The sequence below is a fragment of the Leopardus geoffroyi genome, chromosome D1 (genome assembly GCF_018350155.1).
Source record: "Leopardus geoffroyi isolate Oge1 chromosome D1, O.geoffroyi_Oge1_pat1.0, whole genome shotgun sequence".
Classification (NCBI taxonomy): Eukaryota; Metazoa; Chordata; class Mammalia; order Carnivora; family Felidae; genus Leopardus; species Leopardus geoffroyi.
The window spans coordinates 85,972,232-86,000,007 of record NC_059329.1 but is presented as its reverse complement, the minus strand read 5'-3'; the positions used below and the strand labels follow the sequence as shown (position 1 = coordinate 86,000,007).

General features: G+C 35.1%; 2 protein-coding genes across 15 annotated transcripts in view; one reads left to right on the top strand and one right to left on the bottom strand.

The window, feature by feature from the left end:
- ELP4 (elongator acetyltransferase complex subunit 4) overlaps positions 1-26,339 on the bottom strand; it is a 251,191-nt gene extending 224,852 nt beyond the window's left edge. For all 5 annotated transcript variants that reach the window (XM_045484854.1, XM_045484856.1, XM_045484858.1 and 2 more), the window contains exons 1-2: positions 26,075-26,339; positions 18,340-18,375 (exon numbers count right to left, since the gene is read on the bottom strand). In XM_045484854.1, the coding sequence (XP_045340810.1) occupies positions 18,340-18,375; positions 26,075-26,297 (259 nt within the window). In that variant the 5' untranslated portion in view covers positions 26,298-26,339. The remainder of the gene's footprint in view (positions 1-18,339; positions 18,376-26,074) is intronic.
- Positions 26,340-26,442: 103 nt separating this feature from the next.
- IMMP1L (inner mitochondrial membrane peptidase subunit 1) overlaps positions 26,443-27,776 on the top strand; it is an 81,774-nt gene continuing 80,440 nt past the window's right edge. For 2 of the 10 annotated variants that reach the window (XM_045484864.1, XM_045484869.1), the window contains exon 1: positions 26,443-26,532. The gene's annotated coding sequence lies outside the window, so the exon portion shown is untranslated. Of the gene's footprint in view, positions 26,564-27,776 lie in introns of all 10 variants that reach the window. The other 8 variants (XM_045484868.1, XM_045484865.1, XM_045484871.1 and 5 more) reach the window with 7 other exon arrangements.

Here is a 27,776-nt window from a genome sequence, read left to right as displayed (position 1 = left end):
AAGTTCCTAGAATAGTCCAACAAATTTGAAAAAGAACAGTTGGAGGACTTACTATCTGATTTCAAGACTTAGGATAAAGCTATAATCAAGGCAATATGGAATTAGCTAAAGGATAGAAATAGAAATCAATATAAAAGGATAGAGTCCAGAAATAAACCCACATGACTGATTTTTTACAAAGGTGGAGAAATAACTGTTTTTTTTTTTTTTTGACAAATTGTCCTGGAATAATGGGTACCCAGATGCAAAACACAATAAAAAATCTCAGTCTTACCCCAGACTATAAATTAAAAAAAAAAAAACCCAACAAAATTTCTATCTTACTTCATACTAATACTCAAATATTTACCTTGAAATGTATCACAAAACTAAATATAAGAGCTGAAACAATAAAACTATTAGAAGAAAACATAGGGAATAACTTTGCAACCTTGGAGTAGATTTCTCAAGGTATGGAAGCATGAACCATAACAGAAAAAAAATGGATAGCAAGCTACAGAAAGAAAATATTTGCAATACATATATCTGATAGAGAACTAGTATCCAGTATACATACTAAAACGTCTTCTAATTCCATGAGGACAAACCACCTAATATAAAAACGAGCAAAAGATCTGAATACACCCTTCACAAAAGAAGACATATGAATATCCAGTAAATGTATAAAAATAAGTTTAACTGTATTAAACCCTGGGAAAAAAAACACTGTGAGAGACCACTGTGAGAGACCACTACACTGTGAGAGACCACTACAATCCTACTAGAAAAGGTAAAATAAAAATACAATACTAAGTATTGACAAGAATGTGGAACAATTAAAATGCTCCTACATTGCTAGTGGCAATGCAAGATGGTACAGCTGCTTCAGAAGATAGTTTGGCAATTTCTGATAAAGTTAAACTTACACTTAAATGAACCAGCAATGCTACTCCTGCATTTTTATCCATGAGACATGAAAACACATGTCCATACATAGTTTTATACAGAATGTTTATGGCAATTTTGGTAACATCCAAAAGCTGTAAACAACACGAATGCCCATCAATTTATGAATGGAAAAGACGAATGGTACATTCACAAATGAAATACTTCTAAACAATAAAATAATATACATGCAACATAAATTAATCTCAAAAACATTAAGCTAAGTGAAAAAAGCTGACACAAAAATTATGCATGGCATGGTTGCCTTTATGTGACATTCTACAGAAAGTAAAATTAATCTCTAGTGATAGAAAGGAGTTAGATGTTTGGGGCCAGAAAACTTTTTTGGGCATGAGGAAATTTTGGAAGATGCATGGAAATGTTTTATATCTTGATTGCTGTGGTGGTTCTATGTATATACACATTTGTAAAATGTAACTAACATATATACTTAAAATGGGTCCATTTCATTGTGTGTAATTTATAGTTCAGTAAAGTTGGTTTATTGAAACGCTTTCTTAAGGTGCAATTAAAACAGCAGATGGTCACTTGTTGATAAACCTTCTCAGTATAGTGAATTAGAGCAAATCCATGATCAAAAGTATAGTAGATTTACATCAAGTTCAATTGTATACATTAAAGAACATAGTTCTTTAATACTATCATTGCAAGTTAATATCCACAAATCTAAAAGACGCAAAATGGGCTTGACATGGATTTAGGAGCATTTCATGGAAGTTTTGTGTGTAAGGGAAAAACACTTTCAATGCCTCTGTACTGCTTACAGCTGACAGGTGGAAAAGAGAACAGAGACGGATGGAGGTAAGGTGACCGGCAGTGCCTATTCTCTAATGCAGTTATCATACTGGGGGGAGGGCAGGGCACTCACTTTACATAACTAACAATTTATCTCTATTCAACTTTAGGAAAAAAAAAAAAAAACAACAGAAAGTCATGTTTAAAAAAAGAATTGATTTTACCTTAAGGAATTACTAGTGGGTTAGTTTACAGAAGGAACCATATAAACACAGGTCATTAAAAATCACTGATGTAAAAACCAAATTGGATACTAAAAATTTTACTTTCTAAGGCTGACATTTTACAACATGGAAAATAAATTTTTAAAAACTCTTCCACCATCCATCACTTTCACAGAATTGCTAAACTGTGCTATATTTCCTTTCAGTACTTTTTCTGTGGTGTTTTCCTACATGGTTACAATTATTTCTGAATTTTATGTTCTCCTATTTTCACATGTTTCATAGTCTTGTAGCTATCATGTTTCAGGGGCCATAATATTCTAGAAAATGTATGTACTAGAATTTATTTCATCATCTCTCTACCATGGACTTTTCCTGCTTTTAGGCTTTTGTTATTATTAAATTATTTATTTATTTATTTATTTATTTATTTATTTATTTATTTATTTATTTATTTTTAGAGAAAGAGAGAGAAAGAGTGCAAGCACAAGTTGGGGAGGGACAGAGAGAGAGGGAGAGTCCAACACAGGTCTTGAACTCACCAACCACGAGATCATGACCTGAGCTGAAATCAAGAGTCAGACACTTAACCTACTAAGCCACCCAGGGGCCCTTTTGTTGTTATTAAATACAGAAGTACAAAAGTGCCTCAAATCACACATATCCAAGACGGAACTCAGTAACTCATTATTTTTTTCTTCCAAATGTGGTCATTTCAGTTTTTAGGAAATCAGGACTTATTTTTGATTCCTCTTCTCTCTCTCCCACCAATGCATTCCTTTCCCCATCCTTAAAATCCTGTTGTATTTATTTTCAAAGTATTTCTGAAATTTGATTGTCACTCAAATCAGTGTCACTCCCCTAATCATGCTACCAACAACTCTTGTCGACACCACTGTGACACCACAGTGTCACCACAGTGTCACTCCCCTAATCATGCTACCAAAAACTCTTGCCTACACCACTGCAATCACCTCTTATTTCTTTGCATCCACTCTAATCCTCCAATTTAGTAGTAACCTTTTGAAAATACAAACCCAATCATTTCACTTCCCAACTTAAAACCTTTCAGTGGTTTCTCATTGTTGTTGGGAGAAAGAACTAAATCCTTTAACCTGGTCTATATGCTCTGTGTGGTCACTGCCAAAGAGCAGAGTTTAATGTGTATAATAAAAATATTTGCGTTAAAAGTGGTATCATACTGTCATTTCCCTGTAAAAGGACATGGTGGTTGTTTAACAACTTCTCAGTAAAAGTAAATGAGAAATAAGCCTAACTAAAATAATTATTTGTAAAATTAAGGTTACATCTATACACTAGTAAGGGAATGAACAACTATATTAGGTAAGTACTGCATAAACTAGGGAGAGTCACAGATAATAAAAAATATTGAGTGATGTATCATCTAGATGTATCATCATCTAGATGGCAGAATTCCTCTTTTTCTACTTATGTTTTAAAAGAGTGTGAGTTGTAACTTTTTTCCTACCTATATACAATTCCTACTGATCTTATCTACACTTGTAACTTAAATTAATATCTCTAGTTGCTATACTGCATCTTAAGTCAGGACGTGTTGCATAAATTACTTCACCTTTTTGGCTAGCTAATTCCCTCAAAAGTCCCTCCCAGACCCAAATTAGGTAAACTCATCCTTGGAGAAGCTTTCCTCAAGGCTGGGTGAGATGACCAGAGTGCCCTGGAGCATCTTGTTAACTCCTACAGTAGCATTTAATATACATACTGAAATTTCTCCACCAAGCTAAAAGATCCTCATGGCAGAGAATGTATTTTATTGTTGTATTTCTAGCAGTAGGCACATACTATACATTTAGTAGTATAATTTGTATAATTAAGGAAAAAAACAAAAGTCTATCTTGTCTTGTAAATCAGCCAGATCTACTGAAGTTTGGCTGAAAACACACCCTAGTGTACATGCACACACACACACACACACACATGCACACATATACACACACACAGTTTTTTCAAAGACTCCTATGTAGCAGTCAAAACTAATAGGAGGAAGATCACCTATTTAGAGTTGAGCAAAAAACAATACGCTCTTCAAGCTGAAAGTCACCATTTTTGTGAAACAAATTTTGAGGTTGTACATTAAGCATTTAATTAATCTATTGAGTGAATCCCCATAACACTGGAAAAGCAAAAATGATAACGATGTGACAAAATCGCCAAAAAGCAAATGTAGTTTTGGCCTGAATTAACAGTCTAATTCGTAGGTTGAGAGATGGAAGTCCTAGTCTATTCTACAGTAGTGGACCATACTGGCAATAGTATATATTTCATTCAGGGACTTACACAAACTAAAGCATATTCAGAATGAAGTGACCAGGAGGGTGAAAGAACTTGAAAGCATGAGAAAAAGGATACTTAGGTTGAAGAAAAAGAGACCCAAAGGATGTAAGAGACCTGTCTCCAAATATCTGATGGACTGTCATATGTAAATGGAATCACACAAGAGGTAGAATGAGGCCTAATAGATAGGAATAACAGGAATATCAATTTTTCTTAACATCAAAGTCCAAAAGAGCTGCCCCTTTCATTGTGTTGGGAATGCTAACAAAGTCACCAAGGACTTTCTAATTGTCTGTTTTCTGGGACACTTTAAAATCTTTCTTATTTCATTTGTCTATTGCAGCTATTATCAAGGACAAATTTCTTGCTGAAATTATACTCTCCTTCTCCATTCATGCTCTATTTTTAAGACACTTCTTGTTCCCAATTGCCCTGTTTCTTTAGACTCAATTCCTTGGTAAATAAATATGAATTGCTTCTATTAAATTTCTCTAGTCACTACTTTCAGCTAAGCTATGCCAAATCTTCCTTTCTCATCTCTTGACATCTAGAGCTAATTCCATGACCTTCTCACCAGTTTCAGTTATTAAAACTTGGAACAGTCAAGTTTAAAACTTTAATATTCAGTGCAAACCTTCCCCCTCCTTTAGTGGAGACTGAGACTTGTAACTTGAAAGTCTTAGTGGGACAGAGGGGTTCCAAAGGAAAGGAAGATTCTAAAATGCCTCTTCCTCCATGTCTTCTTTCCAAGTCCTAGTTCTGTTGTTAGGAGATCAGGGGGAAAAACGTGGCAGTGATCAGCTTACATAATTGGCTGTCTGGTTAGGGAGAGATGTCCTTAGCCTCACTATGATCTGGTCTAGTTAAGCCTGCTGTTTTGTAGCCTTTGAAGTTGTGGTGGTTTCTATGTAGGTGGTAAGTGTGGTTTTTGTGGGTAGTGCTCAGTTTCATTTTGGTCACATCTGCTGCTGAGAAACCCTTCTGAGGTGGAATCTAGGTTTTTGGGGGGGGGTGGCCAGTAATTCATATTCAAATTCTGCTCTGGTAATATTAGCTATTGCTATCATTATTATTTTGGCTATTTATATAATCTCTCCCAGCAGGCTTCTGTCCTTTTCCTACACCAGACACAGAAAACAGTGTTGTTGTCAGGAATGATGACAAACCCTGGGAGATTTAAGACAGGCTTCCTCCAAGGACTCTCTCACCATGCACTACTCACTGAAGGGCTTACAGGTTCAGAAGTTTAGCAAGAAGTCAATTGGGAAACAAGGATGCCAGTCTTTGCTTCTTGTAAGGATCCTCAATGTCTATGACTGATGCTCTTAGGAATTGTACCGCCTTACCTGCCTGAGTGAGGGATCACTTTTGAACTTGAATATTGCACTCTTGCTCTCTCCAATCTTTGTCTGTGATGCTTACTAATGGCGGTGATGGTAACAGTTACGAGGTAGTAGCTGTGGTGGATCTCTGGACCTGCAAGGAAGTATTTAATCCCAACTACAGGAATGGGGAAACTTTCATCTTCGCTTTCTTTTTCTCACTTTGGGCTATGGTCAACACTTCTGAGCTCCTCAACATCCTGTAAAAAGTAATACATAACTAATCTTGACCACTAAATATATGCTAAACATGGTGCAATGTACTTGTCATGCATTAGTTCACTTAATCCTCATAATAACTTGTAAGATAAATGTTGTTAATCCCTATCTTACAGGTAAGAAAAGGAAGGCACAGGGAAGGCAAGCAGCTTGCCTAAGGTGACACAGTTAGTAAAGATCAGGGCTATGAGTTGAATCAGCCAGTCTGATTCCAGAGGCTATGCTCGTATCTCTTTCATGGGCTTATTTTCCTTTACCTATCCCTTAACTGATATGCTTTAGCTTTAGACTTCGATTTGCTTTTCCTTTTACTCTAGGTATTCTTAGTCTTTCCTGGAATCTCAGACCACTCTGAGAATATGATGCAAGTTATACCTTATTCTAACAATATACACAGTCATGTACAAATTTACATGTAATTTCAGGGAATTAAGAGACCCCCCCCCCCAAAGTTTCATCTATGGATCCTCCATGGTCTACAAATCTGGGCATTCTAATACATACCTATGAATGACTTCAACCAAAAAGTATCAGTTGCATAAAGTATCAGTCAAATAATATTGACAAATCCAAAATATTTTTCTCTAGCCTAAATTTAATACTCATAAACTTCAGTATGTTTAAACCGAATTCATACTTCACATCAACATTTGCTCCTTCTCCTCCTTTTCTGACTTCACCTAATGGTACTAACTCCAAACCTTCTCAGGCCAAACATCTGGGAATCATCCTATCTCTTGTCTCTCCTTTATCTCCCACACATTTAGAAAGAACAGAAGAATCAACATTCTTGAGAGGGACCTACTAAAAGAGGAAAAATGTAGGGAAATGGTATTTTATACCAGAGGAATCTAAGAATAGTGAAACATTTATAATCTAATACACATAATGAAATGCAGAAATAGAAAAATTAGGTAGCATTGTTATATCAAAATATGTGATGAATTTATGGTTTAAAGTCTCAAAAGTATAGTAACAGACATCATCTCATGTTTCGATTAGAGTAATTAGTATTTCCATCACTTCAAGTTTTCACTTTATTCCTGAAGCACATCCTTCATAATAGTTCTTCATAGCTCAAAATGCTCCATGACTACCTATTTCTTACCAGTATAAAGTAACTGTTTTTAGCCAGGCTTTCACAGCATTCATTCATTCAAGCATGTATTCATGGTGCCCTTACATAGTTGCCATGGTCACAGAGCTTACAGTCTACTGAATAAGATACATGGTTAAGTATTTTCAACAAAGTGTAGTACGTGCCATGATAAAGTAGATAAACAATACTACAGAAGTATAGAGGAGGAATACTAAGTGGGCTGAGGGTAAGGAAAGCAATAGTTAAGGAAGCCTTTCTGGAAGAGAATCTAAGTGGAGACCTAAGAGATGATTAAGAGCTAGGATAAGAAAGGAAAAAAAGGAGGCAGCAAGAAAGAACTTAAGCAAAGGCCTGGAGAGAATGGTAAATGGATGGAATTAAAAGCCTAGGATGATATGCTTGAAGAGAGAGGTGAGGACATGAGAAGAGACAAGCCTGAAGTGAATCAGCAGTGACAGACCATTAAAGGCCTTATCTTCTAGGCTAAGGAAGCTGGGCATTATGTTAAAATTGATAGCACAGAAAGGTCTTAAGTAAGGGTATATCATGATTACCTTTAGATTTTTATATCAGAAAGTTCATTCTAGCTACAGTTTGAAAATGAACTGAAGCAAGAAAACATTGGAAGCAACCTAAGAAGCTGTTACAATAATTTAGTGAAAGTTGTGGATTATGGCCAAATTAGGGTCATAGCAGCAAGAATAGAAGGAAGTAGACAGAATTTTAAGATATTTAAAAGGTTAAAAACCTTGGGATTTAATGATTACTGGATGTGTACAGTGGAGAAACAAGTACATCACTCAGGTCTCTGGCATGTGTCACTTGGTAGCCTGAATAATCTAGTAATCATAGGAAGAGGGACAGATTTGGAGGATTGGGGTAGAATTTGGAGATAAGGGAAGTTCAGCTCTGGACACATTGATTTTGAGAGATATTCAAGAGAAAATGTTGAAAGGGAGTTGAATATGATCTCTGCATTTCTCTGTTGATCCTATGTATGCATCAATGTCTACAGATTTCATAAAATGAGTTTTTCCACCCCTGGTCATTCTAGTTATGGCAGGAACTGAGACCTCCCAGGAAGAGTATATAGCACCAGAAGAGGGAAGAGGATACTAGTATTTTAAGTTGAGCCAAAGGAGTCTAAAAAAATAAAAGCAGAAAGGTAGAAGGAAATCTAGAACAAAATGTTATAACAGATCTAAAGGAAGAGAGCACTTCAAGAAAAAAGTGACTTGAGATGCTGGGTGGCTCAGTCAGTTGAGCATCCTATTCTTGATTTTGGCTCAGGTCATGATCTCACGTTTCATAGGTTCGAGCCACGTTGGGCTCTGTGCTAACAGCGTAGAGCCAGCTTGGGATTCTCTGTCTCCCTTTACCTCTTCCCCTTCCTTGCTTGCATGGATGCATGCTCTGTCAATCTCTCTCTCAAAAATAAATAAACATTAAAAAAAGGGTGACTCACCACATCAATTGCTGAGCTGAGAAGTATTCCTCGGTTTTAGCCATGAGAAGGCCACTAATATCTCTGGCTAAGGCGGTTTCAGTGATGTGCTACTTCCTTAAATAAACTGAGGAATGACTTAAATATCATGAAAATGTATAGATTCCTATAAAAGGAAGAGAAAAGGGGATAGTTGGAGGAGTGGGGTTAAGGAAGAATTCCCCCTCCTCCTTTTCTTTTAAATGAGGCTTGAAAACGGATTTGAGCAGGTTTAAGGACACACAGGAAAGAACTAAAAAGGAGGGAGAAGTTAAAGAAAGAAGAGAAAACTGATATTGCCATTCCTTGGTAAGGTGGAAGGAGGAAAGCTCTAGTGTCCAGGTGAAAGGATGACTCTCAAACAGGAGACATTCTCCCATGTGTGGATACTGAAGCTTGACAGTGGGAAGTTGGGGGAGTTGTCATCTGAAGAGACCATTTTCTTTCATGTGAAATACTGCAAGTTATCCCAGAAAATGAGGGAGAAAGTAGTAATGTTTGTTGTTTGAGTATGAGGTTTTAAAAGATCACTGAGGTTATTGAGAATGAAAAAGAGGTGATGAGAGATACAAAAGTTTGCTGGTGAATGCCGAAAGCTCACTGAGGGCTGGAGATCAGGAAGGAAATAACTAAGAAGTCAATATATGGCAGGAGTGAGATGATATAAAAGGCAGAAAAGCCAAAGGTATAAATCTCACTCTGGAAAATAATTAAGATGAATCATCAGGTTTTAGTGTAAAATGATGATTTAATGTCAGAGAAACCTGCTTGCAAATCTTAGCTACTAAGTGTGTGACCTTGGACAAGTTACTTTGCTCTCTCAAAATCTCACTCTCCTCTAAAATATAGACATCTCATTTGATTGTTGTGAAAGTAAATGATAAAATACACGTCAAGGGCTTAGCATGATACCGAGCACACAGTAAATCCATAATAAATGGTAAATAATTCAATAAAATATTCAATGATAGTATTTTAAGATATTAGAGCTTATTTTATATGAAATAGGTATTATACAGGGGAAAGATTTAGAAGGGATAAGAATAGTAGGAACTTGAATCTACAGAGCAAAAAAGAGTATTATGGAGATAAAAGCAACAGAAAAGATTATTGGAACAGCTTACATCTTGGACAACGACCAAAGATAACAAGGAGGTAAAGCATGAGAGATTTAGCCGGCCATAAAGTTAAACAAACAAAAATCCCAGAAGTCCTGTGGTGGATGAAAAGTGAACAGCCTCATCTCTGCACGGTGCAGTTTGAGAAGCTAGTATAAGGTTCTGAGGTTTTACAATCTGAATTCTACAAGTAGGTAGTTGAGGCAAGAGACCCAGGAGGCCAAACTTTCCCTTTGACTAATCCTCAATATAAACTTTCTGCTTTAGAAGAGCTTTCACTTCTTTACTACATAAGCATACTATGTTGATATCTACTTTTGTGCATTTGGTAATATGGGCTTCCATAGGAATACTTTTCTCCCTCCCTCTCCCCTCAATTTCTACCCGTAGTTTGATTCAATTTAAGTCTTTCCATATCTCTTATGTCTGCAAAAACATCTATATATTATATATGTACTGTTCTCATTTATTCCATGTGTAACCAATATCCAGTTTAAGTTCAGAAAGGGTAAAACCCAAGATTTATACTGCCTAGCAGTGCTAAACACAGCGTAGGTGCTTAGATGCTTCAGGACAAAAGGTCAGGAGGTCTTACTAAAGAACTGCATGGATACCAGTTTGTCTTATTTTAGTCTTTTGACAAGTTATACTAATATAAAATAAATTAAGAAAAATACAAAATATACTACAAAAACAGATATTAGCAAGCTTTTTCTTAAAAAGTCAGAAAGTAAGTATTTCAGGCTTGTGAAGCATACAGTCTCTGTTGAAACTACTCAACTCTGCTTTGTGACGACAGGAACAGCCATAGACAATGTACAAATCATTAAGCATGGTAGTGTTCCAATAAAACTTTATTTATAGATAGGTCACTGGCCCACAGGCTGCAGTTTGCCAACTCGTGCATAATAAGGAAAATGCTCAGAATTCATTACATGGTGTAGAAGAAAAAATATAGCTCAGCAATTTCAAAAAGGTTGAAGGCAATTGACAAGAAAGTATTATAATATCTTGTGAAAAGTATATGGAGAGTGCTTTGTTTTTGATATTACATGAATTAATAAGTTAAAATTGTGAAGAGAGTGGAAGATTCTAATTTTTTTAATGTTTATTTATTTTTGAGAAAGAGAGAGAGGGAGAAAGGGAGGGGGAGAGAGAAGGAAACACAGATTCTGAAGCAGGCTCCTAAAATGATATAATTTACATAAGAGATTAATTTAAAAATAATGGGCTCATAAATGTCACATAACTTGTATTTTAATGACTGGCAACTTCCACTAAATCTCTTTGATGCTCAATATCTCTGCAAACAGATCAAGATCCTTTATTTTAAAAGAAGCTGTAAAAACTCTAAATATTTATGCCATTCCTTCACTTTTGATACTTTTAAGATGTCCCAATTTTACTCTTGTACCAGACTGCCAGAAAGCATTTAAATATAAAACATCTCAAAACCCAGTCCAGTACTAAAGAATGAAACATATTTTAGGAAAAATCTTTGATTTTCTAAATAAATGTAGGGGGCCCGTACTCATTCAATTGAGAATAGTCTGTTATAAATTCATATTTATTTAGTTAGCTGTATTTGGAAGGTCTAAAGTAGACCTACTCTGGGTCTCTGGCAGTGCTCATAAGCTCTAGTTTTCATAGTTCCATTGCTACTGAAATTATAAACACGCTGCTCTGCAGGCCCATACTCACGCACACACTTATGCACATGCCTTAGTACGTGAGTAATCTATTTGAAGAGAAATGGTTTAAAAATTGACAATCTATAAGTGATAAACTATTAATGCAAACATATTCATGCTTTAATGTTCTTCAACTTCTGGAATAAAAAAAAATATATGAGTGATGAGCAACATAGTAATATCCTATGCTACCAACCACTAACCTTAAATCTCCATAATTGGTTTATATTTAGAACCATTCATCCATTTTTTTTTTTTTTTTTTTTTTAAATTTTTTTTTTTCAATGTTTATTTATTTTTGGGACAGAGAGAGACAGAGCATGAACGGGGGAGGGGCAGAGAGAGAGGGAGACACAGAATCGGAAACAGGCTCCAGGCTCTGAGCCATCAGCCCAGAGCCCGACGCGGGGCTCGAACTCACAGACCGCGAGATCGTGACCTGGCTGAAGTCGGACGCTTAACCGACTGCGCCACCCAGGCGCCCCTCATCCATTTTTTTAAGGCAAATTTCATTCACTGTACAAGTTGTATTGACTTGACGATGAAGAAAAGTAGAGAACCTAGTATATAAAACTCCTTCTTCTAATCTAATCTTTCAGAAATGTGAAAATGTTTCCAAATTTTGCTTTAAGGTTTTCTAAAGAAAACAAGCTAATAGATGATGAAACTAAGTTTCCCACAGTTATACATATTTTCAAAAATCTTCGACACATAGAAATTGATAGTAGAGCATAAATAATACTAAGAAGATTCAAAATATTAGTTTTACGGAAAAACCAGACTATAAAGGTAAGGCCTTTGTCTTATACTTGTCACATTCTTTTATTTAATCATTATTCAACAAACAGTTATTGAATACCAAGTATAATAAAAACATTGGCGAACTGATATCTCATCAGAAATAGACTTTTTTTTTAATGTTACTATGCTTTAGTTATTCTTGTCTGAGTTTTTCCTTATTACTCTTTATAAAAAAATCTCCTTTGCTAGATCAAGTTCATTAGGCATGTATGTGTTCTGTTCCCATATAACTGCAGACAACAATGTCACTATGCTTTCTGCCACTATATAACAAGGATTCCCCATCTTCTGGCTTTCAGTAACATGGTCTTCAGTTCCTTTTCACTCTCACTGTCATTAGAGTATAATACTACTAACAATCTGTTCATGGCAATTTAGGATCTCTCTAATGTGCTCCTCAAAATCCTTCCAGCCTTTGCCTACTACCTGGTCCCAAAGCCACTCCCATATTTTTTGGTATTTGTTATGGAAGCACCCACTTCCAGATACCAAAACAGATACCAAAATCTGTTATGAAATAACATTATCAATATTTGCAAAAGATGATTGGCCAATTATAATACACAAGTGAATCTATAAACTATTCAAAACTTAAGGAATCTACTCCTGAAATCATTGTTGCACTATATGCTAACTAATTTGGATGTAAATTAAAAAATAAAAATAAAAAAAAAAGTTGCTGGTGATAAGATCAATATATAAAAATCAATAGCAGTCCCCTGTTCTAGCTACAACCAATGTTAAAATGTAATAATATTAGACACATCTATTATGGTATTTAACTTATTGTATTGTAATTATATGCTTTACATATGTCTCCTCCACAGGTGCAAAGTTCTGTAAGGGAAGTGAGTATTTTATTTATATATATAACCCCAATATCTAGCATATACCTGTGTGTTCGATGAACGTTCACTGAATAAATCATAAATAATCAGTGGATTCCTAGTATCATATCATATCCAGATACTTCCACTGGAGCAAAGAATTAAAATTTAGTTGCACATTTTAGGGGCACTTGGGTGGCTCAATTGGTTAAGTGTCCAACTTCAGCTCAGGTCACGATCTCACAGTTTGTGGGTTTGAGCCCCGCATCAGGTTCTGTGCTGACAGCTCAGAGCCTGGAGCCTGCTTTGGATTTTGTGTCTCTGTCTCTCTGCCCGTCCCCAACTTGACTCTGTCTCTCAAAAATAAACATAAAAAATTTTTTTTAAATAAATAAATAAATTTCAGTTGCATATTTTAAAAACTATTATAATAACTTTCCATATTTTTAGTTATTAAAGAGAAAAGTCTGAGGCCCAAATGGTGAAATGTCATTCTTTACCTTTCACTTGTTTGGACTGGTAAAAATGTAAATGTTTGATAAGATACAGTGTTGTCAGGGTGAGGGTAAACTCACTGGTGTATTCTTATAACTGCTGACTGACTGAAGTAAAAGATGGTATAATCTCTTGGGAGAGCAATCTATTAATATCTATAAAATGCTAATAATATACTAATTAACATGCTAATAATACCTAATACAATTTAACATGCTTAACAACTAAGCAACTCTATATCTTAGAATTCATTCTACAGATATTTTTCAAAATATTTTTTTAAATTTTATTTTAGAGACAGAGAGCATGAGCAGGAGAGAGGTGCAGAGGGAGAGAGAGAGAATATCAAGCAGGCTCTACGCTCAACACAGAGCTGGACATGGGGCTTGATCTAATGATCCTGGGATCACGACCTGAGCCGAAAGCAAGAGATGGACGCTCAACCAACTGAGCCACCCACGTGTCCAAGTCTACAGATATTTACATATGTATGCAAAGCTTATATACAAGATTATTTACAATACCATTGTTAGCAATAGAAAAATGGAACTTAAATTCATCAATAGGGAATTATTTAAATAAATTATGGCACATCCATATAATGAAATCTTACACAGTTGTTAGAAGAATGAGGCATATGAATGCACATGGACTGATTTCTAAGATGTGTTAAGTGGAAAAAGCAGAGTGCTCCCATGTTTATTTCTTAAGTAAAAATATTTGGGGAAGATACTAGGACAGTATTGTCTCTGGGTATGGGGATGAACAACTGAAAGGACAACCTAATTTTCTCTAGATATCCTTTTGTATTTTATGTATTTATTTATTGATATGAAAACTGTGAATTATTTTTTCCATAAAATCCTTCAACAATTCTTAACTAAAAGATAAGTTTTTAAAAATGAGACTGACATCACCATTTCTAGAAATTCTCAATTACAGGGTATTTCTCCCTCTTACATCTACTGTTAGGAATAATTCTGTACCCTAAGTCCTTAAAAACTGATGGGTGACACAAATATTTTATAGAACATATTTTACTTAACTTTTTCTTAAATGTTATATATTATTCAGAGACTTGGCACCAGGTAAATGTCCAGAAAATTCTATTGTAGTGATCAAAGTAAATGGCTGGTAAGAAACTGGCAAATATTTTATCACCAAGAGCTGCATGGAAACTAATGGTTGTGTTAAATATGATGACTGAACACAGGACCAAAATGACTCAATGGCATGATTTTTAAAAATTAATATATTTTAGGGGCACCTGGGTGGTTCAGTTGGTTAAGCATCTGATTCTTGATCTCAGCTCAGGTCATGATCTGGCAGTGCAGAGCCTGCTTGGGATTCTCTCTTTCTCATTCTCTCTCTGCCCCTCCCCTACTCTCTCTCTCTCAAAATAAGGTAAACTTAAAAAACTTTAAAAATTAATATATTTTAGATAGCAATAAGCTGCAACTATACAGGCCAATTTTTAACAAATATTGCATATCTGAAACAAATCTTAAATAATATTCTCTGTATATTGTTTTATTACGATGGACATAAAATTCAGACTGGCATGAAGAAATGCTGATAATGTAAAATAAGAGTTTTTTCTTTTTTAAAAAATTTTATTTTACTATATTTTTAATTGAAGTTTAGTTGACACACGATGTTACATTAGTTTAGAGGAATACAATATAGTGATTCGACAACTCTATACCTTATGCTATGTTCACCAGAAGTATGGTTATGATCTCTCATCATATAACACTATTATAATACCATCGACTGGGATCTTTGTGTTCTGCCTTTCATCCTTGTGATGTATGCATTCCATAACCAGATGCCTGTACCTCCCACTCCCATTCACCCATTTTACTCATCTCCCCACCATTCTCCCTTCTGGCAACCACCAACTTGTTCTCTTAAAACAAAGAATTTTGGCACGGCTGCAACCTGTATCCTTATTGTGAATAATTAAAGAAGGACTCTTTCAAGTTTAGAAATTTGAAAATTCACTAAAAGAAAAAGCCCACACAAATGTAGGCTTTAACTATTTAATACTTTATTCTGAAAAAAGGCATAAAACTCCTATTTTAGTGTTTGTGATCATTAAATTAAGCATTAAAAAAGCTACATAGCACAGTTACAAAAAATATGAACTTCAGAGTCATACCAGATTTCGAATCCTAGTTCTCTCACTAACTATGTGATAACGGGAAAGTTACTTCACTCCTCTGAATCTTATTTCTTAAAATATAAAATGGGGATAATATGGATTACATGTAGTATCTTATAAGATTGTTATATTAAGGGAAAAATTGTGTATAAAACATTTACCACAATACATTACCCAGAGTGAGACTTAAATAAAGGGCAGCTCCACTATTATTATTACTACTTTTCAATTATCCAGCAGAGATGGGGAGTAAGATATACTACAAATCTCTTTTGAGTTTTCCAGATTGAGCTTCATTTATTAGAGAAATGCTTATGTATGTGGCAAATTTTACACACCACTGTTTTGTCCTTTTTTTTTTTTTTTAATTGCTTAATGTTTATTTATTTTTGAGAGAGAGAGACAGACAGACAGAGATACAGCACGAGCAGGGGAAGGGCAGAGACAGAGGGAGACAGAATTTGAAGCAGGCTCCAGGCTCTGAGCTGTCAGCACAGAGCCTGACGTGGGGCTTGAGCTTGTGAACTGCAAGATCATGACCTGAGCCAAAGTCAGATGCTTAACCGACTGAGCCACCCAGGCGCCCCACAACCATTTTGCATTTTAGTCATTCCTGGAGCAGAGTTTTCTAAAATACTTAACACATTTCATTGCTACCTTAAGAGAAGTCAATGAATATAAAGCAACTTTATTGGGCATAGAAATAATAATTCTATCTGGATTATCACATTTGACAGTCTCAATATGCTGAATATAGGTCACACTAAATTTGGAATATTGTATTCAGTTCTGAGCATAGTTGAAGAGATGGTGCTGACTGAAAGGTGCGACAAAAGAACATACCAGGAGACTGAGGAATGTGAAAACTACAACACATAAAAAGCAGATTAAGAAACTGTCTATTTCATTTAGAGAAGATCTGAGGCGATAAAATAGTTACTTTCAAGTATTTTAAGAGTGTCACATGAAAAAGTACATAAATTAATTCTGTATTATGCCAGAGGACAAAATAAGGAACAACAAATCTGTTAAATTATACAGGTTCAACATTAATATGAAGAACTTTCTAAAACATTATAGCATTTTCAACAAGAATGCATTCTTTTGAGATAAAAAGCTTCTGCACAGCAAAGGAAACAACCAACAAAACTAAAAGGCAGCCAACGGAATGGGAAAAGATATTTGCAAATGACATATCGGACAAAGGGCTAGTATCCAAAGTCTATAAAGAGCTCACCAAACTCCACACCCGAAAAACAAATAACCCTGTGAAAAAATGGGCAGAAAACATGAATAGACACTTCTCTAAAGAAGACATCCGGATGGCCAACAGGCACATGAAAAGGTGCTCAACATCACTCCTCATCAGGGAAATACAAATCAAAACCACACTCAGATATCACCTCATGCCAGTCAGAGTGGCCAAAATGAACAAATCAGGAGACTGTAGATGCTGGAGAGGATGTGGAGAAACGGGAACCCTCTCGCACTGTTGGTGGGAATGCAAATTGGTGCAGCCACTCTGGAGACCAGTGTGGAGGTTCCTCAGAAAATTAAAAATAGACCTACCCTATGACCCAGCAATAGCACTGCTAGGAATTTACCCAAGGGATACAGGAGTACTGATGCATAGGGGCACTTGTACCCCAATGTTTATAGCAGCACTCTCAACAATAGCCAAATTATGGAAAGAGCCTAAATGTCCATCAACTGATGAATGGATAAAGAAATTGTGGTTTATATACACAATGGAGTACTATGTGGCAATGAGAAAGAATGAAATATGGCCCTTTGTAGCAACATGGATGGAACTGGAGAGTGTGATGCTAAGTGAAATAAGCCATACAGAGAGAGACAGATACCATATGTTTTCACTCTTATGTGGATCCTGAGAAACTTAACAGAAACCCATGGGGAGGGGTAGGGAAAAAAAAAAAAAAAAAGAGGTTAGAGTGGGAGAGAGCCAAAGCATAAGAGACTCTTAAAAACTGAGAACAAACTGAGGGTTGATGGGGGGTGGGAGGGAGGGGAGGGTGGGTAATGGGTATTGAGGAGGGCACCTTTTGGGATGAGCACTGGGTGTTGTATGGAAGCCAATTTGACAATAAATTTCATATATTGAAAAAAAATGCATTCTTTTGTGAAGTAATGAGCCCTTTAAACTATATAATCTATATTCAAATGGTGTTTGCTACTGTCAAGGATGATGGAAAAGTGATTCGTGTCTAGACGGAAAAGTGATTTGTAGCTAGATGGGAGCTTTGACTACGTAACTGCCAAGGTTTATTTCAATTCCAAGATTCTATGATCTAAACTAAACAATAAGGCAAATGGGATTCTGTATGTAGAATTAAATAAGAACCATTGGTGCTTAAAGATGAGCAAAATATGATTTATTGGTCTGTTACTTTTCTTTCAATAAGAAGAAAATGATAAAAATGTATGATATATATACAATGGACTTATTGGTACATCAACTTCTCAAACTAATCACTGTTTTAATTCCACTGAAAATACAAATACAGAGATTCTCCAAAACAAAACAAAACAAAAGAAAAAAACAATTGGCAATGATTTTAGCTTTTTTTAAAAAAAATGGACAATGCACTGTGAACATTTTTAAATTATAAGAGCTATATTTTCAGATATACTTGCTTCATTTATTTCAAGTTCAGATCAACATTTGAATTTAAATTAAAACTTAAGGCATTTCCTCTCTAATTTACCTTAATTCTTATAGAAAGTGATATATTTAATATCAGAATAGGCAAACCCATAAAATCATTATGCACAACAGAAAACTCTGATTAGGAAGAACAAAGTGTGTATGCCATACTAACCAATTAGAAGAACTGTTCCGACGGCCAAACCTCCACCTGGAAGTGAAACAAAACAAAGAAGAAAATTAATCTAGCTACCTTTTTATACACATTATCTTTAGCATAAAAGTTAAGCTTTATCAAGAACTGCTACTTCAGTAACTTTGAAATTGCAGATGAGAACAACATTTTAATTACCTTTGCAATACTTTGCTTAAGGTGCTATTATGAAATAATTACATATTATATGTAATTACACACTACACATTACAATTACTTTCATAATATACTGTACTATACTCCTTTCTCCTGTGATAGGACCATGTAGCATTCAATATAACTGCGGTTACGTGTTCCAGTAATGTTATATTTAGCACTTGTTAATAAATTAACTCAATAGCTGAGACCTAAATGTTCACAGCAACTTAATACTACAGAAGTACAACATAAAAAAGAAAGGTTATTATAATAGAAATTCCACTTTATTATTTACCCTCACATTTAATAAGCCTTGGGGGAAAATAACCCTGATAATTAAGCTAATTTTTTTCATTATGAATAATATACGCAAAGACTGTGCATACTCTTAAATACATTTAGAATTTAAAATGAACAATACTTTTGTATTTCAAACAAAAAGGTCACGATCATAAAATACATTTTTAATACTTGAAGGAAATGTTGTTTTGAATATCTGAATTAGGGTAATATGATCCTGAGCATAGAACTTAAATAGGGATTTCATTAAAAATCAATTTAAAATCAAATTTTAGGAGACTAGAACTACAGTAAAAAGACATTTGAGTACAAATATCTTGTGAAACATTGGTAAAAATATTTGTAAAAGTATTACTATTTGCAATTAATGTTACAAATTATACTAGCAAATTCACTTACAAAGAATAAAATGTGTATTTCAAAGAATGAAATATATTTCAAGTAATTAAAAAAGAAACTAGTCAAAACTGGTGGACAATTGAAGTCAATCCTACATGTGTTTTTCGGTTTTGGTGCATAAAACTGGGAAAGAAACAGAATACCAATAAAGAACTCTTCCCCCAACAAATTTTGTAGTGGCAAACATTATATAGAAAAACTTAGTATGAAAAGTTCCCTTGATAGTGTTTACATTTTGACCTTGCAAATATGCATAAATGTTATGTTTCAACGAATGTGAAATTTGGTCACATACATGAACACACTTGGTGACTTTGGTGACTTGATGACTACAGGTAGAACATTTCAAGTTGTTAGAGAAGAAGATTTTAAAAGGAAGAAAGTAGTAATTTATACATTTTTATGTTTAGAAGGATTTGTTATAGACTAAATCTATATTTTAATTTCACATTTAGATATGTTCTTTCATGACAGCATTTGAAGTCACACCAGACTACATAGGATAACTTCAAATGTTGTTCCAAATAAAAGATTCACATAAGTTGAAATATACAGGATAACAACCATGAAGGATCAGAGAAATAAAAGGTCTTCTCTAAGATTAGGCTCAATGTTTACTTTTACAAAGTTTGTGCTATATCTAGACTACCACTGATGTTTTGATCCATGTGGAGCATTTTACTTTCTAATTGCTTATTTCTGTACTTTCCCGTACATGAAAAAACAAGCATTTATATACTAATCATCATTGTGTGTATATTTAAGATGAACTAATAGATGGATATAGCAGACTGCAGTCTAGTCTAGAGGAGGTGCTATAAAAGTTAGCTGCTTTTCTTTCCATAACTTATTTCTTATAGGAAAGATTTAGGTTTCTAACCTAAACATCCCTGGGTCTACATTCATGTAGCCTCAAAGTAAGAATTTATGTAAGGCATACAACTGGAATAGTTATAGAATTAAAGATTTTTTTTGTGTGTGAATGTCATTCACAGTGTGATGATAAGAACAGATCAAGGAATAGTTTCCTGAGTAAATGAAGTGATACCTAGTTCTCAAGTGTCTGGCTCAGAGAGGTATTCAATAATAGCTGTTACCATTCTGGCCATTATTTTCTAATTAAAACAAATCATTAAAGATTTATCATTATGTGATAGTGATCATTATAGTAATAAGACTTAGTAAGAATACTTCCCATTGATGAATTAGTTAAGCAAAGCATTATACAAAGCATCACAAACGAGTGTATGCTAAGAAGGCAATTTTCTGTAAGAATGATTCAAGTAATCCACTGTTTCTGACAATTCAGGAAATGCCACCCAATTAAATCTTAAAATCTCATGTACATTAAAATTCTATGTTTGGAAACTTTGAACATTACTTAAAACAACATAAAATGAGGACATTTTAATGACTTTAACCAATCATCTTAATATACTATCAGAACTTCTCTTACAAAAAGGAAGTTTTGGGGCCCCTGGGTGGCTTAGTTGGTTAAGCATCCAACTCTGGATTTCGGCTCAGGTCATGACCTCAGGGTCCTGAGATTGAGCCCTGCATCGGGCTCCACCATGGGCGTGGGTCCTGCTCAAGATTTTCTCTCTCTCTCTCTCTCTGCTTCTCTCCCCAACTCATGTTCTGTCTAAAATTAAAAAAAAAAAAAAAGTTGTTTTAAAAAGGTAAATTTTTTTTTTTCTAAAGGGTTCTATTATGTAAATTTACTAGATTCAAATTTGGAGGGCTCAGGTAAAGTTTGGTCATTTTGAAGGTTGGTCATGGGGAATAAGATGAAGCCACCTTATTACTATTTTAAAATTCAAACTTTTATTGTGTGTGTATGAGGTGAAAGGATTTGATATGGACATATGCACACACATATAGCAGCAAAGTTCCTCTGTTCTTCCAAATTTCAGTGTGACAAGACCTTACATTTCCCTAAAATACCTCTGTTTACATAAGGTATTTTGATATACCTCACTTGATACACTGAGGTTCTGATGTAAGTTTGAGCAAGTTTGTAGCTATGCCTTCATCAAAAAATCCAAAGCTTAAGCAACCAACCATGACAGGCTATCTTGACATGCTACATTGAACCAAAGCTCGTTTTAATATATGTTTAAATGCAAATATCCATTAGTAATTTTATTTGAAAAGGAACACAGATTTCACATTAATAGTTCCCAATTAAAATAGACTATCTTTTCCCAATAGTTCACTAAAATGTTTGACAGGTACGTAACAGGAAAGGAAGCAATCATCTTATTTCTGTGATGAAACATAAGGAGTGAAATGGTCTTGTTTATTGCCTCCTTTCTCTTTTAATCAGATCTCAGAGCAATCATCACATTGAAGTCACTAAGCAAATAAACTCTTGGTTTTACTTATGGATTTCTTTAATAAGTCTATGTATTTCCAGCTTACTAAAAATACAGGTAGAATAGTTTATCAACATGTAAGATAATGAGTTTGAAATCTTGAGGATTCTTTTAAAGTGTTAATTTCAAGGTTTTAAATTTTAAAAATGGCACAGCATTTTGTCTGAAAACTAGGAAAAAATCTAATACTTTAGGAAACATTACCAGAAAATTTAAGATCTTGACAATTATCTTGAAATGTTGATTTTTAAAATACAAAGGGTTGTTTTTTATTCATGTGAATATTAGCAAATGATTTAAAATTCTAATTTTTATAACTTTTTTTTTTAAATGTCTATTTATTTTGAGAGCATGTGCATGTGTGGTGGAGTAGTAGGAAGAGAGAATTCCAAGCAGGCTCTGACAGTGTGAAGCCCCATGCAGGGCTCAATTCCACCAACCTTGAGATCAAGACCTGAGCAGAAATCAAGAGTCGATGCTTAACCGACTGAGCCACCCAGGCACTCCTACAATTTTTTTTTTTTTTTTTTTAAGTAGGCTCCATGTCCAATGTGGGGCTTGAACTCACAACCCTGATATCAAAAGTCACATGCTCTACCAACTGAGCTCGCCAGGGACCCCAGAAAATGATTTTAAAGGTAGAAAATTCAATCCCCATACACTTCCCAAAACAAATCTCTAATTAAGCTATAAATTCTGGGTAAGCAAGGCCAAATTAATATATTGGGACAAGAAGGCCCAGAAGTGAAATCTTACAAAGACATCTCCTTTTTCAGTTACAGGAAGTAAAAGGGAAAAGAACGAAAAGTCAGGAAAGACAACGATTTATATCAGTTCTTTCTAGTGTTTTCTATAAAGGAATAGTTTTGTATAAAATCATAGAAGGTCATTTTAGGGAAAAAACAATGCACAAAAAGTTCATATTCTTTCCTTGGTTCATAGCAATGTCCTTAACTACTTAATGCCATACCTCAAATTAAATTGCAGTTTATTTCGTTAACAATTCAACTTTTTCATGTGTCACTAGGAGGTAGTAAATATCCTGACAATTCTTGATTATCAAAACTATTAGCTGGGCAAATATGGGAAACAAAATAGAAAAAGCTACTAACAGCGAGAATGGTTCTGTAGTTTAAATTATATGAAACAGTTTTATATAACAATACAAAGGAATAAACTACGTTTTCCTTAAATGTACAGATATCAGTTGCTAAACTATCATAACCAGGATTATTTTTAATATATAGTCCAAACTCAAAGTACATTTCACACTCTATATTAAGACACTGTGGTGCAAAGGAAATAAGCCCACCAGTATTTTTACTTTTTGACATTAGTGTTGAAAATGGCAGCAACCATCAGGCTTCTTTGGAGTGTTCTTCCCGAACTATTATTTATCCCAAATCCCTATCTTCTATTCACTTGACTGTCAAAACTGAGTAAGTTCCAAACAGCACATAAATTTTAAGCCAGTCAAACCTGGGAAATCACTCTTTCTTCAAGTATCCTTTTGAAGGATGAGGTTGGGGAAAATTCCTCCAGGTTAGACAGTATGATCCTAGGATGAGCTATATTTTTTTATTCTAGAAAAAAAGAAATCCTGCCAGAATTCTTCACCTACTGTAAACTTTTTGCCAATTTTTAGAAGAAGAAAAATGAAATATTTACATATAGTGTCCTCGTATAACAACATAAATGTCCTGGAAAGGCAAGGCTGGGAGCCTGGGTTAGGAAATCTTAGAATTTGAAAAAATTTCAATGTGGCCAAGTTGGAAAATGTATGTCAATATCTAACAAAATTTAAGTTGTCATAACAAAAGTATTTAATATGATTAGATCACATTTAAAAGATGTTGATATGGGGAATCCTCAAATTTATAAAGCACTTGGGAATATGAATAGAAATATCAGCATATGTTCAAAAGACCAACATTCAATTTGCCTGTGTAATATATTCAAATATACATTTAAATATATTTTGCATCTATGCTTAAAATTACATTGACATCACAGTGGCAGTAGTAAAAATCACTGCACTGCATGGCAGTGACAATACAATATTTACTTGTTACACAGTAACCGCAAAATACATTTAGGCAATAAATACAATGTTATAGCACAGTTTCACCATTCTGGTATCATAACATCCTACTATCATTATATTTTGTCACAATATGGTTATATTAGGCTTGTCACAATCTGAGTCAAATAATATTTTAGAATAACAATATAATCTAATTACTTATATTTATGTGTATACACATAAGCAGCCAAATGTTTCACTTCCAAATAATATTTTAATGTAAAACAAATGTAATGGATTTGCTCTACAGAGCTATACAAAATAAAAAAATCAAAATACAAAAATGCCATTAAGAAGTTAACAACTAAAATACTTCTAGACATATTTATTATTCCAAATGTACTAACTTCTATAATAACAACCTCTTCAACTTCTGTGCTCTTTGAGAATTAACTGTACACATGCAAAATATATTTCAAAATATCCAAAAACTGATACCTATTTCAATGATCTTAATGAACACCAATTTTCAGCATAAGCTTATTACAGTCAAATACTAGGGTCCCCCTCAAGCAAATCTGGAAGATTTTTAAATTATAGTTCAAGTTTATATCACTGTAGAAACACATAAGGAAGGTGCTTTGGGTTAACTTTTTGGTGGGTGCTTTAAGACACATACTTAAATCATTAGTCTTAGGTTTGATGAATGCTTAAAGCCACTTAAGAGTTCTCAAAAATTTGAGACAGCTGTAGCATAGTGAACACTAAATTTGAAGCCCAAAGATCAGCCTAGATAGACGGTCTCTCGTTTTATGACTCTGTTCACATCACTGTATTTGTGTCTGTTTTTAGAGCTCAAACACATAACTCAACCTACATGTTTCAGAATCTCTTGTCCAGGTTTTTTTTTTTTTTTTTACGCATTATTTTCTTTCAATCAAGACCTTAATGAGAATCAACTATATGCCAGGAACTGTGCTAGGCATTTTGTTATTCTAATGAGAAACTGAAGGTATAATGTCAGAAATGTGACCTTTTTGTTTGAATAGCTTCAGGATCAAGTGAATGAAGTTACAGATCTCCACCGAATTAAAAAAAAAAAAAAAAAAGGCAAGGACTAAGAACAGCTTTCAAGCTTTCAGTTCAAATATAGGACAACACCAGGTAAAATTCACCAGGGAAAAAAGTGAGATAAATATTTGCTAACTAGATATTTTGAATCATTTGTTTTTAGTACCATGAAATTGAGGAAGGCAACGGACTTAAAACAATTAAGTGAAAATAGTTAAATTTATGTAGAAATAACCAGGATCCAGTTAAGGATGTGAAATAACAGAGACAAGAAGCCACACTCTTTCTCACAGTTTGCTTGCCTTGTCAATTTCCTTTGCACTAAACCTACCTGAAAAGTGTACCTTGAAGGGTAAAAAATAGAGAAATGTCAAGTGAAGTACAAGAACCAGCAATGTCATTTATAATATTTTATGAAAGTGTACAAGATTTAACTGACACATATCACATACTATATAGAAGTTATGAAATATAAACAGACCAATTTTAATGAAGAAACATTCTAACAGGTATTAACTAATTTACAAGCTCTTATCACAGCAGCTCTGTCCTACCAATCTAATGTGGTCAATCTCTGCAACATAATAGTTATGAAACAAGCTACTCTTCAGTAGGCTTCTCATGAAAAATTACAGATTTTACAGGAAGACCTAAGAACTGGATTTCTTTTTCTCATTAAAATAGGAATTAACCTTAAACGTATCTTTGGAGTTTAACTCTGGGAGGCAAAATATATAGAGAAAAAAATTAACAAAAATTTATATACATATATTTAACGCAGACACTAGTATGACCGTCAATATCAACAACAGGATTTAACTACTTTGAATCCACATAAGCCTTTAACATCCATTCCCTTAAAAGCCAGTAGAGTTTGTTTAAAGATTCAGAACCAGGAGATAAGCAGCCTGGCGGTGAAAGAAGGGAAGTTACTTTTTTTTTTTTTTTCTTCCCCAGCATTTTCAAATGAAGCTCATTTCTCACAATGATACAAACTTTTGTAGGTTAGGCCAAACCACGAACTACCTGGCGTTGACAGAAGGGTGCAATCAGAGGCCAGGAGGGGATCCTAGAGATGAAGGCCAAACCGTCTCCAAGTATTAATGATTCCCCCTTATTAGGCAGCATTTCAAGAAAACAAACAAACAAACAAAAAACATGTAGGGATCCCGTCGTAACCTAAATAAGGTTGGTGGGCCAGAACCACAGTAGAAAGTGGGAGCAGTAACAGCATTTAAAAGTCTCAGTGTAACCCTTCCTCCCCTGCGTCACTATCAGACCGGACTATCCTCTCCACGTCCGAAGGCTGAGGGGGAGAGAGAGACGTGAGGTTAGGGTGGCTTCCCCGGCAGGTGCCCTCCCTAAACCCAAATCTCCGTTCTGAACCGACCTAAGAGCTGGTCCAGGGCTGGGAGCCCAGTTGATACCAGCAGCTGTCCATTCCGTACCGACGGTCGTGTGCCCGCGATGGACACCAGTCGAGAATAGCTGCTGTCAGAACCGCTGGCTCTAGGACCCCTCCTCTGGAAACTGGTGACGTTGTTCTTGCTGCCTGCCGCCACCATAGATCCAGTACTCCCAGCGCCGGTGCCGCAGGTCGCCACTGCCGCCATCTTGGAGCTTCCCGCGTTGACCCAATAGGAACTCTGGGAACTCAAGCAGCGGGCCTGTCAGAGCCAGTCCCAAACTCCCGCCTCCTTGCCCAGTACCACGGCTCTCGTGGCCAATAGGATTGAGAGTTCTCTTTCTAGTCAACCAATCGCAAGGAGGATTGCTGAAAAGTGAGCTTTACGTGGGGACGGCGGACTTTTCTGGGGCCCAGGTGAGAAAGGCCCACCTGAGTCCTGGGTGAGTCTACCTTGGTTCTTTGGGGATAGAGGTGGGTCGTGTTCAAAATTTTTCTCGTTTTGAGTATTCACTCTGAGTTAAAGAAAAGGCTAGTAAAGGAGCGATATATCTAGAAACTACCAGTGGGAAATTGCACCTTTCACCGCTCCTTGGTAAAGAGAAAAGATATTTTCCCTCGCCTCTTTCTCTTCTGATTTCTGAAAGAAAATTCATACCGCCTTTAACATCAGGATTGTTTTTTTTTTTCCTTTATCTTTCTTTTTTTTCTTTCTCGGGATGGTTGTGTTATATTGAAGAAATTGGAATTGGAACTCTTAATGAGTTGCTTGCTCAGCATCTGGGCTCAGTTCATCAGTGCCGATGCCAGGGAGGTGGGTTGGATTTAGACCTTAAGGGGAAAACTCTTGAGCTTTGAGGCGATTTAGTGTTCCTGTTTCAAACAGCAAATGACAAAATGTACTTCTCTGACAAGTCCCCGTGAGAAGCTTTCGTTAATTTTAATTAGTGCTTCTGGAAGTCTTGGGGCGCGTTTCCATAAGTAGTGTGAATGACAAGTGTTACTCTGACAACCTTGTTCACACATTTAATTGTCATTTGCTGTTAAGGCAGCTGCAAATAACAGAAAATACTTTAAGTCTCTTCCCCCGCCCCCCCCCCCCAAAAAAAAACCTGGTGAGTATTGGATGTGTATGTACTTTCTTTTTCTAGTGATTTGTGAACTCTGAATTGAGAGCTTTTTTGTTAGAATTTTATGTGCTGAAAAAAGATGTGATTTAGAGATGTGTCTTTGGATTTAAAACTTTTCTCAAAACTGAGCTGGTTAGAGGAGTGATTTTTAAGGTACTCACGATTGACAAATGACTAAACTAAAATAGACTCCCAAATCATGCCTGCGTTACTACATTATTGGTTTTGACAGTAATCTATGATACTTTAAAAATATATCCAACCTCACTGAAATTCTTGCCATAGGATTGTTTTAAATTGCAGTGACTTGTTAAAACTTTTTGGCCTGTTCTGTTTGATAAATTGCAGTTAGTATTGTGAAATAGTGGCTGGTGGGTTTTGTTTTTGTTTTTAAAGTAAAATGTTAAGACTACAAAACAAACCACCTTACTCTTTAACAATATATCAGCTGGAAAGCTTGATCAAGGTTTAGATGCTTTCATTTAGACTCTTTCATCAGTATATATTTGTAATCTAAATTATTCAATAAATAGCTGTTGAGTGCTTGCTTTCTGCTT